This window comes from Manacus vitellinus, unplaced genomic scaffold (assembly GCF_001715985.3).
Source record: "Manacus vitellinus isolate BGI_N305 unplaced genomic scaffold, ASM171598v3 scaffold_4_pilon, whole genome shotgun sequence".
NCBI lineage: Eukaryota > Metazoa > Chordata > Aves > Passeriformes > Pipridae > Manacus > Manacus vitellinus.
The window spans coordinates 12,725,754-12,742,242 of NW_021940604.1; the positions used below are offsets into that span (position 1 = coordinate 12,725,754).

At 36.5% G+C, this 16,489-nt stretch overlaps 1 protein-coding gene across 16 annotated transcripts in view; it reads left to right on the forward strand.

Annotated features, from left to right (window-relative positions):
- Window positions 1–16,489, forward strand: part of EPB41L2 (erythrocyte membrane protein band 4.1 like 2) — a 116,666-nt gene that overhangs the window by 94,878 nt on the left and 5,299 nt on the right. For 3 of the 16 annotated variants that reach the window (XM_018077951.2, XM_018077953.2, XM_018077952.1), the window contains 9 exons: window positions 311–373; window positions 3,106–3,252; window positions 4,633–4,737; window positions 7,527–7,679; window positions 8,712–8,765; window positions 8,984–9,544; window positions 11,340–11,462; window positions 11,942–12,040; window positions 14,618–14,698. In XM_018077951.2, the coding sequence (XP_017933440.1) occupies window positions 311–373; window positions 3,106–3,252; window positions 4,633–4,737; window positions 7,527–7,679; window positions 8,712–8,765; window positions 8,984–9,544; window positions 11,340–11,462; window positions 11,942–12,040; window positions 14,618–14,698 (1,386 nt within the window). Of the gene's footprint in view, window positions 1–56; window positions 91–310; window positions 374–3,105; window positions 3,253–4,632; window positions 4,738–7,526; window positions 7,680–8,711; window positions 8,766–8,983; window positions 9,545–11,339; window positions 11,463–11,941; window positions 12,041–14,617; window positions 14,699–16,489 lie in introns of those variants that run through there. The other 13 variants (XM_018077962.2, XM_018077955.2, XM_018077954.2 and 10 more) reach the window with 13 other exon arrangements.

Here is a 16,489-nt window from a genome sequence, read left to right on the forward strand (position 1 = left end):
CTGTAGGCGTATGTTAACACTTCCTTTTCTTGATAATTTGTCATGTGCTCACATAGGTGGAATACGAAGAGGAGGAAGCACAGCAGAAGGTGGTTGGTTTTTTTGTGGTTGCTTTTTTACAATTGAACTTGGCCGTAGCTGCCTGCCTTGTTAGCACCCTAAATTTTCCATGGGTTCTGTCTGTATAGTGCCTTTTCACCTAACCATTTTATTTCCTTTTTTAAACTGTCTGATTATAAGGGTCCTTTTTTATTTATTTGCTGGTCTATTTTATGTTTCTTTTTTTTTTGTATGTGGTTTAATTTCACAGATCAATTCCTTGAGAGTAGACGGGGAAAATATTTATGTCAGACATAGCAATTTAATGTTGGAGGTTTGTATGTAATGCGAAAAATACTCTCCATTCTCACGGGCTGCCAGGCTGCATGGGATGGGAGGTCACTTGCAGGCTGTTATGGACACAGTGCATGAAGTGCATGGGGAAAACCAGCTTTGAAATGTTGCATGTTATCATTCTAGTTTCTGAGTTTAAATTAAAAAAAAAATAAACAAACAAATCCAAAAAACCCCACAACAAAACCTCATCTTGAATGTATATTTGTATATTTTTGCAAGATGTCTTCAAGGTGGCAACTGGGAATAATAGCCCTATTTAGATAAAGCAAACACATGGGTCCAATTCACAATTCTAAATGGATTTTTGTACATTGCTTCTCAGTGTATGCATCTTCTGTGAGCAGGGATTCTAGCTTTTGCCAGTTTAATCAACCTTTATCAAATACATTAGCTGAATAAAAGGAGTTAGTAAGGGTCAAGCATAGAAGTATAGAAAACTAGTTCTGGTTCTGACACTCATTGATTTTAGGAGCATTGAGAAATGATGCAAGGATCAACTATTCAAAAGTAATGTTTAAATATCTTCTGAAATCTTTGCTTTACTTCCATTTGAAAAACAAAAAATAATTTTTGCTTCCTGAAGGTTGGCTTTCACTGAAGATGCACAACAGCAAAGCACTATGAACAGTATGTTCATGAGTAATGCTTAGTCACTGAAGTAGAGATTTTTATTATAAGAATTTTCACATAGACTGCTAATCTCAATTATTTAATCAGAGACTGTCTGTAGTTATAATCAGTATAATTTAACTTGTAGTTAATAACTTAAACTAATAACTGAAGATATTTTAGAAAATTCTACTGCTGTCTTCATTCATCCAGATGGGGCTATAAATAATTCCCTTTGTCACAAAAACGGTCTCTTTAAAAGTCAGTGGTTTTGTTCAGTAAAATGGAGTTGTATGGATCGCAGTAACCCAACTAATGTTTTATGGCTTTTTGCAGCTTTTGATCACTATTGAAAATTTGCTTGTATATAACTTACTAAAGCACTGGAAGTGCGCATTGCATAACTGTGCTTTGATCAAGTCCAAGAAATGTGCCTTGTGTCAAGCCAAGACAGGTTTTAAGATAATGACATGATTGTTGTATAATAGAATGCCTTTGGCATAAGATTTTACTTCAGTCAGGAACCACAGACTTTAGGAGGACATATCTAATGTCTCATTTGTTAGTCCAGGATGAAAAGTGATCTTGTGAAAATACAAGCCTACTGAGCTGCCAGAAGGGGAGAGGTTCAAGTGTTCAAACTGCACATGGGATTATTCACAGAATTAGGAAATAGATGTGCAGCACCAAACCCTTACTGAGGCTGAATATGCAAATGAAAAGAAATTAGAACTAATGAATTTGGGGGTTGGATTTTTTATGACCTAATGTGAGGCGTCTTTGCATTGTGATCACTGATAATAAAAATCCCAACCGAGTTAAAGTAAAATTTCAGAATGATCTGCTAAATAGTATGTAAAATCTTTGTACAAAATCCAGATTCATTACCTACATTATTATTTCTGATTACATTCTTTTGACAAAACTTCATTAATAATTGTCTGCAGTGATAATATTTAATTTTAATCTTCTGTCCTTTAATTCTTTACTGAAAATGAATTGGAGGCTTAAACTTGAATTTAACTACAGAATACTGAAATAATCTTCTTGTGTTAGAGTGAGCATAGGCAACACAGGCTTTTCTCAAGACCTAGAATACTGGAAGGAGGACACATTATGAAAGCAGGGTGAAATCTGCTCCCCCCACCAAAGCCCAACCACTGCATTGAAAGGATAATGAATTTCCAAGAAAGCCAAGCACATACATTTTCGTCTGATTACCAGAGCAGTTATGTTTCTGCATATCTCCTGAACCTTACCTCTACTTTGTATCTGGTACAAAGTGAAAAACTAGCTTGTAATTATTTAATCCAAGGTGCTGCAGTTTAGCCTCAATGGGTCATCACAAATCTAATTTGGTATTCACGCTGTGGTGTCTTCTTTGGCATTGGCCTATGGAGGTGCAATTCAGAGAGATCATTTTTTTGGTATTGCCATGCACAGAAACTGTTCCTACTTGTGTCTATCTGCTGCCAGGTTCTTAAATGTGGAATTGGCAGATAACAGGTTTTAAGTCTTTAAATCTGATTCCTCCAGTAAGTTTAAGCCTACATGAGAGGCACAATGAGTAGTCCCTCTGAAGCTAAGCAGGTGTTAGCTGCTTGCATATTTGGCTGTGCAGTACTGTGTTCACAGAAGTATTTTTCATGGAGCTTGTAATAGCAAGAAAGATGCATTTTTATGCTCCTTGGGTTCAACTATTTTTACAGCTACCTTCAGTTATGTTAGCTGTGCAGTATTCTGAAACATTTGCATTTGTACTTGCAAATTTTAGATGAAAGCAAATAGCTACTGGAAATTATTATTGTTTCAAAGAGCTAATAGTTTCATATTTTGGATGAAAGTAGCCCTCTGTTAAATAACCATACATGGCATTATTCTTCCTTTGCTTTAAAATATGAAAGAAACAAAACAAAAAACCTTGGTCCCTTATATCCTTAAACTTTTTTTATTTTAAGGCACTCTTCCGAAGGTCACCTCTTCAGACACAAGGCACTTTCCTTGGTTTGGTTGCTTTTGTTTCCTTTTTTTTTTTTCCCAGTTGAGTTTGCTTTTGTTGTCGTGTTTTGTCCTACTTTGTTTTATGTTGCGGGTTGCTAGGACCTGGATAAGACCCAGGACGACTTACTGAAACACCAGGCTAGCATTAGTGAGCTCAAGCGCAATTTCATGGAATCCACACCCGAACCACGCCCAAATGAGTGGGAAAAGCGGCGTATCACACCTCTGTCCCTACAGACACAAGGGGTATGTCACTGCAGACACCTCTCCGCATGCGTTCCCATACAACCCTGTATGTAATACAGTAAATGCAGTTTGTCCTTTAGATTAACACTTTATTTGTCTAATGTAGTGTTTGTTTATACTAAGTATACATTAACTTTTTTACCACTTACTATTGGGCCTGACTCTAAATAGTGTGTGGAATTTTATTTTTCTACATGAACAACTGAATTAGAAGAAAATGGAAGCAGTGGCAATATTTTCCGGTATATTAAGGACATCTTAAATTTCACTCTGATTTACAGAGATTGATGGAGATAACTTTTCAGCGATAGAACTTTTCCCTCCTTGTTGTCTCGTTAACTCTTCATAGACAGCTTGTGCATAAATACACAAATAGTCTATGTGTTGTTTCAGAAGGACCTTTACATGATCAGTTAATGTACAGTGTTGACTTCTGTAGGGCACATTTAATGCAGTTCTTAAAATTTACTGTCTTAATCCTCAAAAGCCTATAGAACAAATGTATCTACTTTTCCTCTGTACCTTCTTTCTGACTGAACATTGAAACAGCAGTATGGAAAACAGTTTTCTACAAATATCATCCTGAATGCTCATGGCAAGAAAACTACCCAAATAAATTTCTCTTGCTGTTGTGAAACTTTTAGTTTTATTGGGTTATTTGCAGCTTCTTTCATAGAGTAGCAGACCAAATCAGTCTTCAAAAACAATCAGTTTATGTTGTATTGTTATTCTTTTCTATCAGCATGGTTCCCACCCTTCTCTCCTTAAATGTATTGTCATATCTCCTTAAATTTTTAAGCATTCTTTTCAGTCCTCAGAGAGGTATGCTTTCCTTTAAGCAGGCTTGATGCTACCAAATTATTTTTGTTAATAGGACACTATTTCAGTAAGATATGTAAGCAATCTGAGCTGTGAGTATGTCCATACAGATAACGGTTAATGACTCTATGGATCACTTCTTTAATGGCTATTTTGTTAATTTACGGTCACTGCCAAGAAATTCCGCAAATTCCTGAGTAGTACCTTAATATTTCTATACATAGTGCTATCTGCACAGGTACAGATGTTGGTCATATTTTCAAATATTCATGACACATTGGTTCATTTAATAGCTATATAGCTAAATATATTTTTTGTTAAAATAGACATTTATGTAGAAGTATAACTTAGTTTTTATTATGTGGATGTGTGTATTTTTGTGTTGATTTCTTTGTATTGAAGTTGAGGCCTCCTTCAAGTTATTTTATCTGTTTGTTGTTTTTTTTCCTCATCTAGTATGTTCTGTCACTTTCAGATGATTTGGTTTTATATTATGTATAATGTATGTCTGTCTCATTGCTTGTTGATTTACACTGGTTTTATAAAATGAAAATTAAATAGAAAAAAGGGGACCACATTTTCCAAGTGAAAACGCTGCCTGGGAAGGAGAAACAATGGATTGCAATGCCATGGATTGGTGGAGCAAAACCAGAGGAAACCGATAAGGTGGCTGCCCTGAAACCTACTGCCTTTTCGCTGTATCTGCTGCGGGCTAGCTTGGGCGCTTCTTTCTTTTTCTTTTTTTTCTTGATGGAAATAACTTTTTAAAGCCAGTACTGAAAGGATAATGTCGGGTCGTAAACCAGGATCTCTGTGTGTGTATCTGTATATATACACACATATGGATGCCAGCAACATTTTGCTCAAACATCAAATTAACCGTGAAGTTCTGAGCTGCTACTATTTGAAAAGAAAAACAATTCTTCACTGGAAAATTACTGTATTTGATGTGACAAGGATGACAGCAAAATATGTATTTCCATTCTATATGGAAATAATTGCCTGCAGTTATTTGACACTTCACATAGGAACTTTTTGCTTTATGTGTTCACTGTCGAATCATTATTCAAATCAATAATGCTTTGCTTCAGAGGCAACCCAGTTCTGAGTACCTCCACACTTCTGTACCTCTCTTTTCATCCAGGAAAAGAGGGAGGTTTTGTCCTTGATAAGCTGGTTTAACATCTGTGCAATGAAAAGCACTATATAACCAGTGGGACTAGTAGCAGTGTGATAGTGATGATGAGTAGCAATTGTGATGTTGCTTTCTAATGTCACTTTTGGTCTATTAGGTTAATGTGAAGCTGTCAGTCCTATTTCAGTAACACATAAAAATATGATGATTGGGAAACTGTACTTCCATCCTGAATTATTTGTTGATGGATACAAAGAAGTCTGTGTTCAAGTCTTTTGTCATCCCCAGTTTATAAATTTGCTGGTATTAGTAGACTCAGTCATATCTCTGGATTTACGTATTACCTGTCCTTTAGGATAGTTGGACAATAGACGAGAATAAAGCAGGGATACCACTGCTAATATTCTTTCTTTTCATCCTTCTTTTGCTCCAGTAAAAATACTTGTAAACAAGTAATTTTCTGTGTATGAGAAATGTTGCTTTGGGTACACCTCTTTTGTGCCACTATTCTTCTATGTCACCGTACTCTCAAAAGCGCACAGCATCTGTGACTTAATTAAACAAAAATCATGCCACATTGAGATGTATGTCACAAATAAATACATTAAATGTTTTTCTTTTATGGATACCCACAATATTTTTTTTCTTTAATCCATCTTCTGCAGCTTGTAAACAGTATTTCATGTCAGAGTGTATGACTGTGTACCAGAAGGAATTTGCCAGGAATTTAAACATCTTGGCAGGCTGATACAAAATTGATGAAAAGTGCCAATTCTATCTATACATTTAATCATTTTTACTAAATGCCTCCTCCCGGAACAGGGGTTACATTATCAAACAAATTGTGTGACTAGGGTTTTCCTTTTAAAAGACTGGAAGACCCAAAAATTTGAAGGTGATAAAATTCAAAGAAGTGGGTGGTATGTATCTCTTTAATTGTATATATATATGAGGGGTGAGGGTGAGAAAGAGAAGCACACAGCCTAACCACATACCAGATAAAGATTTTGGTTTTCCCTTGCCCTTTTTTTTTTTTTTTTAAACCTGCTTTGAGTGGTCAGAAAACAAGGTACCAGAGCATGGTAAAAGGAGGATCATGAACATTTTTGCCTTTTAGTGTAATATGTTAATAGATGAATGTTTACTGGGTGTAGTAAACTAGGGAAAGAAAGTGGGGGTGAGGAACGCACTGCCCTGATGGATATTCAGTGTTTCATGAAGGCAGATTTAATAACTTTTTTTAGCCACGTTTGAGATAAACTTTAAATTTTGTTGTAGGGAGAACAATATAGGGGTTCTTTCTCTTTTCCTTCTCTATTCTTCTGCATGCCATATATGTTGCAGGATATGCATAGTAGCATGGTGTAAGTTCTGTTAGTTTCTATTCTACATCACTATTCCCACAGTGAACCCACACAGGCTGCAGTTGTCTGCTTGGCACCTTGGCTTTCCTCTGGCATGTGCTTCTGCCATGATTCTCTGTAGTGCCCTTTTCTAAGACTGCAGTGTCTCTTACGGAATGTTGTCAAAATGTGTGTTATGTCCCTGTTCAGTATTTGTACATTGTTGGCTTTTTATTTTAACATCTTTTACTTCTAACTTCTTATGAGAGCTTGTGGAAAGAAATCTGGAATAAAGAATTTTAGCCTTTTCAGAGGGCTTGTACCCCCATGAATTTTTAAAGTTTGCTTACCCATACAAATTTATAGTCCTACAGAAAACAGACCAGACTATAAACATAACTTATGCTTTAAAGCAATTAGACTTTTATGTATGTTTAAATAAAACTAGTTTTCCCAGTAAAATGGGAAAGGGTTTTTGAAAACAGATTTTTAATAGACACGAATTTGCTTAGGTTATTTAAGCATTTGAAAAGCCTATATGTAACATTTATTATAAATAAATAAGAAGTATTTTAACATTTCAGCATTGTGTGCATGTATTCCAAGCAAACGTGTCTGACAGCTCTGGGCTCTGTGCCAGCTGGGCATTAGGTGGTGTCAAAAGTGGATTTTTAAAGGGGACAAACCCCCAACAGTAAATACGGAGTTACCACCTAAGTAAACTGCTCTGTTTGGGAAATTGGTGTGGACGTCGATGTTTTCAATTCCGTAGTGTGTTGTGCATGGTGGAGGCACGGCTGTGCTGTGTCCCCCCCTTGTCCTCGTCTCGCCCCAGGGCAGCCCGTGCCCCGCTGCTCCTGCCGAGCCTTTCCTTGCCTTTGTCTCGTCTCTCTCTCGCCAGACCTTTCCTTTGTAGGTGGCTGCCGCTCCGCTCGTCGCTGTCTAATTCTTTCCTTTCCTTTCTCTGACCCGTCTAGAGCCTAGAAGAGGAGATAACCTCCATTTTGTTTAGTAAGGAGGGCTTTGGCGCCAGCACCAGAGGGCCCTTCGCCGCCGCCAGCCCGGGGCCAGCAGAGGGCGCTGCGGGGGAACAGACGGGCGCCAGCGCCGCGGCCGCGCCGCCGCCCCAGGTGCTTGGGCGTGGGGTCCGCGTCCCCTCCGCTCGGGGCACGGAGCCCGCCCTCCTGGGCCGGGATGGGGCTGCGGTTGTGTGTCCGAGCCACTGAGCTGCCTGCTTGCATTAGAGCGGAGAGAGATACAGCTAGAGAGCAAAATTCTGAACCTGCAGCGCTCCAGAAGTAGGAGGGAGTCGGTGCTTGTTTAAGCTTACCCTCCCTAGGTGCTTTCCTTGGTAAACAGCAATAAAAGCTAGGATTAAGTCACAGATGATGTGTGATTTTTGTGTTGTTATAATTTGAACTCTGTAATTTTGTTGCAAACTGTTCACTAAAAATATCATGACTAGGCTTTGCAAACTAAAAATACATTAGATTAAAAAAACCCCTACCCTACCTACCTAATGTTATCATTTACAGTGGGTTCTCTGCAATATCCATCACAGATCATTTTGTTACAGAACAAATACTAATATAGCTGCTTTAGTATCATCATTTTGCCTCCAAACTGAATTCTAATGGGATCTTCTTGGTAGTCATGTATTGCTGTTCTCACAGCTTACCTTCCTAAACAGACTTATCTATTAAGTTTCATAAAGTAACAGACCAAAGATGAACAACTCTTAAAACCATATAATAATGTATTCCATATCTTTTTAAAATTATGATAAACTGCTAGTAGAATGTTAAATTATTTTTTCTTTTTATTTTCCCTTAACATTATTTGTTCTTAATTCCTGGTTTAACTGAGTGAAGTAACTGCCTTGGTAGCATCACAGGCCAATGCATTCATGCTTTTTATTTTCAGGCTTTCATAATTCAATTCTTATGCCAATTAATAATATCCGCAATTCTTACCTACTTTTGATTAAATATTTAAAAGAAGTGTAAGGAAATGAGCATAGTTCTATGTGAATGTTGCAGTGAATATGCAATATTTGTCTAGTATCATGTATATACATTCTTAAAAGCTTGCTTGGAGGGTGTTGCACTGTTGAAAAGGGTTATGCATTGATTTTTGTCCTCTGATTGCTTTTTGTTCCACAGAGACATGCTTCCAGAGCAGAAGGGCCTTGTACTGGAGTCAGCAATGCTGATAAGGTTCTACAGATTTTTTTTCCATGACTAAATTTGGCTCTTAACTCTTCCAATCCATCTTCATTCTTCCCTTCTTTCCTTTTTCAGTTAACCATCACAACCATCTTTTGTCTTCTACATGACATGAACCAGCCATCAGCTAATTTTGTTTATTTCATTTTTATTTATTCATATACTCTACTTTTGTTTTTTTTTCCCCTCATCCATGTTTTTTTGTGCAGAGTTCACATGAGACTCTGGACATAGTGGAGGAGAAGAAGCAGGCAGAGTTTGGGATAGAAGAAACAGTAGTCGTAGACGAAACCAACAAAGGGAAAATGCAAGTTGCCACTGATGCTGGGGAAACATGTAAGGTGGAGCATCTGTCAAAAAAGGACTCATCATCATTGCCATCAAATAGTAGCAGCAGCAGCAGTAGTAGTGAGAGTGAGGATGAAGAGGTGGGAGAATACCAGCCACATCATAGGGCAATTGAGGAAGTCATCAGGGAAGAACAGGAAGAAGAGGAAGACATGAAAAGGAAAGAACATGAAGAAAAAATACAGCATGTGGAAGCCACACCAGAAGGCGGTAAACTAAATGTGCCAGTTGAGCACACACAGGTTACAGCTGAAGATTTGGTCCAGAAAAATACAGTTACCGTAGCTACAGAAGAGAAGAAATTGTCAGAGCAAGTTAAGCAAGATTTAGGTCAAGAAAAAGAGGAGGAACAACTCAAACTCAATGGAGATGTGTCTCATGTTGACATTGATGTTGCACCACAATTAATTTGTTGTTCTGAGGTAAATGGTAGAACAGTATGACAACTAGATTAAGCAGAGATATATCTTGGGGTGAAAAATATACCTGCCTTTCTTCTTCTCCTATTCCTCCACATCTTCTGGCATCCAACAAGATTCAGATCATTTGGAAGGGGAAACCATTTTTGAGCAGTGAAATTCTGTCTCCTTCAGTTATGGTTTCTGACTTTTTGCTAGAACTGAGTGAGAATCACCAGTAAGGCAAACCTTCCGAAGACTGATATCTCTTTTTTTTTATCTCCTCCTTATTTTATATGCACTTACATAATGTATATTTATTATTTTCATGTTTCAAATGTTTTAAGTCTTGTCTTGTCTATTTGTCAATTGTTTTTGACAAGTCCATGACAGGTAATTGTGATTGGAAAGCTATTGAAATTAGCAACTGAAATTAGAAAACACTCGTCACAAATTTTTGTTCCTTCTTCCCCCCCCCATTACTCACTGCTTTTCTTGCCTTTTTCTTCTTTCTCCTTCTATATTATGGATTTATAGGCTAGAATATGTATGGCTAGAAATTGCATAGGTGAGAGCACTGTTAAGTGATGAGGCACATATAACAATGTTTCTATGAAGTCTTCTAGTGCTGTAGATTTTAAGGAAGAATGCATGGATTCTAAAGTTCATTACTGGGCAAACTTTATAAAGAAGCAGAAATGGAAAAAATTAAATGCAGAGATGTATGCCTTTGTAAAGTTGTCATGATCTCCTGAGTTTTTCAACAATTAGATGATTTTTTTGGTAGTTATCTACCTGCTTGTTCTTGTAACAGTGGCAAATTTTTTTCATTACTTTTAAATCCAAACAACTTCTTTGCATACACAGCTGTTATGATTAATGATGTGAAAGAATTAGTTTATTAGACCTTTAAAATTTGCAGGCATCCATGCTTCCTAATAGCACATAGTTTAGGGAAAGGGGAGAAGAGCTGCTGTGTATGCAAGTGTGTAGAGGGAAAGAAAGGAGTTTTTTTGTTTTTTCCTGGGATTTCACCCCATGTGTATCCAAAATCAATAGGAGATAGCAGCTGATGCGTCTAGAAAAATATCAAACGGCTTTAGTTCATAAAAATACTGAAAATCTGCTCCAATGAGATAAGTCATGAGTTCACTAGCTTAGAGACCCTGGGTTAATTGCTTTCTTTGTGATGTTGCAGAAAACACCACTAGCTAACTCTAAATGGCTTTGTCAAAAGAAGTGGTTGACTTACAGAATTCTTACATTGAATGTAGAATGCTTAAAATCCAGTTGTCAAAGGTGTTCTTCTGTTCCAGAAGTAATACATATCATAAAGTTAAACTTTTATGTAATTTCCTTGGAATTTCTAGTCTTGATTTGCAGACTAAAGAATGATAAGTATTTTCCCAGATTCATTCTAATATGAAGTTTATCCATCTGAGCTAGCTATTAATTTCTTTATGCAAGCTAAGATTTTTTTTTTCCCCAGTGATGGCTTTTACACATTTTCTGTACATGTGTTGCAGCTTTGTTTTAGCAGTTACCCTCTATGATATGTACTGTTGGCTGAAATACTGAACTTTGGCAAGGTTATTAGGACATTAAATTTTCTTACAGCGTTACATAGATAGATGTTATGTAGAGGGCTGATGTATTAATCTTCATTTCATTTTGTTTATTGCATGCTTTTTGATTGGGAAGCCAGCCAAATATTTATCTTACTACTATGATTTTCTTGAGCTTTTGGTTGTGTTTTCTTGGTCCACTTTACAAACTTCTTTTATCTTTTTGAATTGATTGATTATTTCTTGCATCACAGCCTCCAGTAGTGAAAACAGAGATGGTAACCATTTCAGATGCCACACAGAGAACTGAAATCTCCACTAAAGAAATTCCAATTGTGCAAACAGAAACTAAAACTATCACATATGAATCTTCACAGGTATGCTGACTGGCTTGTTATATTGTTTGCAAACTTATTTTTATTCCAGTTATGTAGATAAAAATAGATAATGTCCAAAAATGTTTTTCAAAAGCACATACTTTTTTACTAGCAGATAAGATTATACTTTGGCTATGAATTAGGTAAGTAGACAAAGCAGTATTACTTCAGAAGTTCAAATTGTTTTTTTCTAAATAAAGATTTAGTTGCTGTCTGCGAATGTGTAACTCATTTTTAGTCTTGGAAAGTTGATTAAAATATCTCATTGCTCCTGAAAGGATCACATAACTGTGATCATGAAGTTTCCACAGGAATGAGCCATGACAATAGTCTTACATGATTTTGTAAACTTGGATAGTTTCTCTTTAGATTTCAGTTCTAACGGAACTAAAGAATATGTAAACCAGCTTTTTCTCTTGTGAAAACAAAATTTTTAAATGCCAAAATACAAAAATACCTGTTTTTTTTTTTAATTACAGCTTGATGGCAGCGCTGGTGGCGATGCCGGCATGCTGGTGAGTGCACAGACAATTACGTCAGAGTCCGTTTCTACTACCACAACTACACACATCACAAAGGTAAAATATATTTAATGCCTTGCTTAACTAAAAAAGACATCAAACCCTCAAAACACAGTCTTGCATGAAGTTTCTCATCTATCTGCTAATTCGTCGAAGAAAAGTGACTTAAAATGGAATGGGTTCATTCCAGGCATGTGTGAGAGTTAATCTTTCTGTACGCAGATTTTTGAACAGAGAAGCCTTAATAAGAAGCAGGAATATCTGGGAATAGGACAGGGAAAGGGGGGAAAGTATCATTAGTGGTTTTTTAGTATTTCATGTAGGTCTTATTTCAGTGTTTGGCAAATGAGTATGTAACTAAATTTCAGGACTGAACTAAGTTTCAGTCCTGTCATCACTCACTGATAACCTACAGGATCTTTACTAATGTAACTGGTTTGTCTGAGGTCTGCAGGAGCCTTGCTAGTGGCATCAGTTTAGAAGGAAGAACTGAAACAATGTTTTCTCAGCCTTTGCATTGATGATCCTTGTGCTCCTAGGTTTAGAGCTTATTTAAAAACAGATCATTCCATTAGATTACTTTGCAAGCATATTTGAGTGCTGAATTATTTATTCTGCACTCCATGCTTGGAAAGGAAAGGAAAACTCAGGTGTTAGCAGCATATCACATCTGTTTCAGTCTCATATACTGTTTCGTACCAGAGTATGTTAGAACAACCAAAGTGTGATGATGGTTATTGTTAATTTATGTAAATATTTGTCAAATTTTAGGCATGCTGTGGTGGGTTGACCTTGGCTGGATGTCAGGTGCCCACCCAGCCACTCTTTCACTCCCCTTCCCAGAGGGATGGAAGAGAGTAAGATGGGAAAAAAGAAAACAACTTGTGGGTTGATATAAGGCAGTTTATTTAAAGTAAAAAGCAAAGCGAAGGTTGCGCGTGCAGAAGCAAAAGATAGCAGGGTTTATTCTCTACTTCCCATGAGCAGCGATGGTCGACCACTCCCAACAAGCAGGGCTTCAGCACACATGATGGTTTTTCAGTAGGCAACCAGTGGAGACAATGAATGCCTGCCTTCCTGCTCCTTGCCTTAGCTCTTATATCTGAGCTGACGTCATATGGTCTGGAATATCCCTTTGGTCAGTTTGGGTCATCTGGCCTACTTGGGTCTCCTCCCAGGATCTTGCCCTCAACTAAGGAAGGAATGTTACAGTGTTGGTGCTGAGCTCAGCAGTAGCCAAAACACTGGTGTGTTATCAACACCCTTCTAGCTACCAGTGCAAAGCACAGCACTGTGAGAGCTACTGTGGGGAAATGAACTCCAAGTCAACTGGACCCAATACATGTACCTAACCAACACAGTTCTGAACTCTTGTCTTTGAATTCATAACATCTTTTCCCAAGAAAATTCCAGGAAGCATTGTTTAAGGTAAAGATAAGGGAAGAGGGAAACAAAGTGTGAATTTAGGATTTCTCTCCCTCCCCCAAAACACAGAAGTTTCACAACATGGCAGAATCGAACAGTAATTCACTGCTCACTGGATGCCTAAAGATTAAAAGTTGTATTCACAAAATTAGTGGAAAGATAATGTTGGAAAGAGAATCACGTGAAATAAGGAATCTCAGAATTGAAAATGCATATGCTTTGCTATACAGACTAGTTAACAGGTCCTTTTTGGTCTCCTGCTCCCTTTTGGAATCATTAAACCACCACCTTTTTAGGAAAAAGTCCTTAGTAAATTTAACCACAGTTTTGAGGGGAAGTTTATATTTACTTGTCAAGTTCAAATGTCAAATAATCCTGCTTTTTGGAAGGAACCATTAAAGAAAATAGTTTCAGTCTTGTCTTCTACTAAAAAAATTACTGGGATTACCATGATGCAGCAGATCCCTATCTGTTTTAAATTGATGATAAGTGGTCGGCAACAAGATTTTGAATTTTCTAAACTAACTTTCTGTTTTACATCCCAAACTGTTCAGTATTGATGAAGGGACCTGCTAAAATAATTTCAATATTCTAGTGGTGTTTTTAACAGAGTGATCTTGGATCTTTTCTAGTATGGTGAGAATATTTAAGTAGTAGTTTATTCTTTCCTCATATACAGGCTGAGTGAAAAGAAAGGCAAACAATGTTATTTCTGTGAGAATTTTTTTATAAGCTGATCAATAGAGTAAGAAATTAAGAAACAAAGCACAAAATCATTCAGCAATGTGAAATCGGTGGAAAATATCTCACAAAGATCCTTGAATGGCAGAACTGAAAAACAGATCGTCTTTGTATTTAAGGGCATAGGATTATGACTGTGGAAAAAGCCATGATAGGTCAGTTAAAATAAAAAGAGAAGACTGCTGGAATTTCCGTATTGCCAGATTTATATGGTGGAAGAAGTTAGAATTACAGTTTGTCAAACATTACAGAAGTAATTCTTTACTGTTTGATTTTTCTCAAGTTTAGCAATTGCTAGAATGTGACTAACTGTGTAACTGAAAAAGGAAAGGATGATTTAGCACTAAGAACATTTATTACTAATTGTAACTCAGAAATTTATTTGCTTCAGTGCAGCAGAAAGGAGTGCTATTATTCTGTGGAAATACAGAATAATTAAAAGGATTTTTTTTTTCCTGCCATCTGTAGATGGTAAAAGGTGGAGTATCAGAAACAAGAATTGAGAAGCGAATAGTCATTACTGGAGATGCAGATATTGACCATGATGAGGTGAGTATGTAAACTGTTACCACTTACAATGTGTTTTTTGTAGTCCATGAGATCTAGATGATATTTCAGAAACCTGAAATAAGGGAAAGTTAGAGAATAAGAGGAATAAGAGGATATAGAAAGACCCTAAGACTGTTAATTGTGCCAGAGTTATTAAGCAGACATGTTTTGTGAATAAAGGAGCCTTTTGAATATAAGTGAAGAGAAAAAACAGCATTTGTAAATCTGCGTCACAGATCATGTGAATGGAGTTTTACTATTTTTAAAAGATTGCTTTTTTTGGAAGAGACTCAGTTTATTTAATGCAGCTTTTGCCATTGGGAGGAAGAGCATTACTGAAATAATCTTATTTTGATACATTAATCTGGATAGATGGGAGTCTTTACTGCATTGTGTCAGCAATATCTGAATGCAGCACTCATTTTGACTGAAAGCTTTGGAATACATTAAAGCATAAACTGCTTGAATTTAAAACTTAGGTTTTGACCTGTATTTGTAGAAATATGTGTAACAGAAGTGATTGTTGATCTGCTGGAATCTTGTGTAAATACGTTTCATCTCCATCCATAGTGAAGCAGTATTTTACAATGTGTTAGAAACTAAGGTTAAAATCACTTCTGCATGCCCAATTAATAAGGCTGAATTTAAGCAGTACACAGGAAAATAATTGAGAAAATTCAATTATCTAGTTTTTGTAGTGATGATTATACAATTTCTGTTTCATTTAAGAAACTATGGTAACAGACAATCAACAGTCACTGGATAATACAAATGGAAAAGTCTACTTTCTGCATAAAGTTGCAGTGAATCCGTTTCTAACTTTATGAAGGCTACACAAATCAACATAACACAACAACTTCAGAATTGTAATATACTGAGAGTTCTCAAGGAATTTATTTTCACATTTTGATTTGCCTCCAGAACGTGGCTCTTGACAAGTTGAATCTCTTCTTGAAACTCTTAATTAAATGACAGGACTGTTTAGCATCAGGCATGACTCTTGTTTGCCTTGACACAGATGTCTGGAAAGGTCTCAAATACCTGTAGTATACCAGACAATTCTCTAAGCCCTTCTTTATTTTAAAAGAACTGAGTAATAAAGTAAAAAAAAAAAAGAAATTATAAAAAAAGGAGTACAAAATACAATTTTAATCACTGAAGTTTAAAGCAACAGTGAACAGCTTTTAAGAAGAGATTTAAGAAATATCTACCACTTGAGTGAATATGGAGCTCCTTAAATGCCCAAACTACATGCTGGATGTTTTTTCTTTTGTCTTTTAGCTCCCTGCATCACTAAAACAGTTTTCAATACGATAATAATACTCTAATTTGGAGTCTCAGAATACAAATACTTGTATGAAGTTGTTGTAATTTAACAGCTGGAGACAGGGTTTTCCATTGTTTATGGTTTGATGATAAACACTGATTCTTAAATCTTAACAGGCACTTTTTTAGAAATCTCATTTGTTCTACAGAGTTTACACTCAGCATATTGTAAAAGAGAAACTAGTAAAATATAGTTGGGATTAATAATTCAACAAACATTACTAGTGCCCATGTACCATGTATGTACCACATGCATTCTGGACGTATTTCCTTAATAGGACTTCAAATTCATTATCATATGACAGGGTGGCTAATGTTGGTGTTTTCAATGTCTCTTCAGGGTTTCTTCTCTCCTTAACACCTATAGCTCAAGAAATTGTCACTTTTCTAAATTAAGATGAACCTTTTTGTTGCATTATATTTTTCTTGCTCCTCAGAGTATTTTTGAGGGGTTTTTTTTAGTTG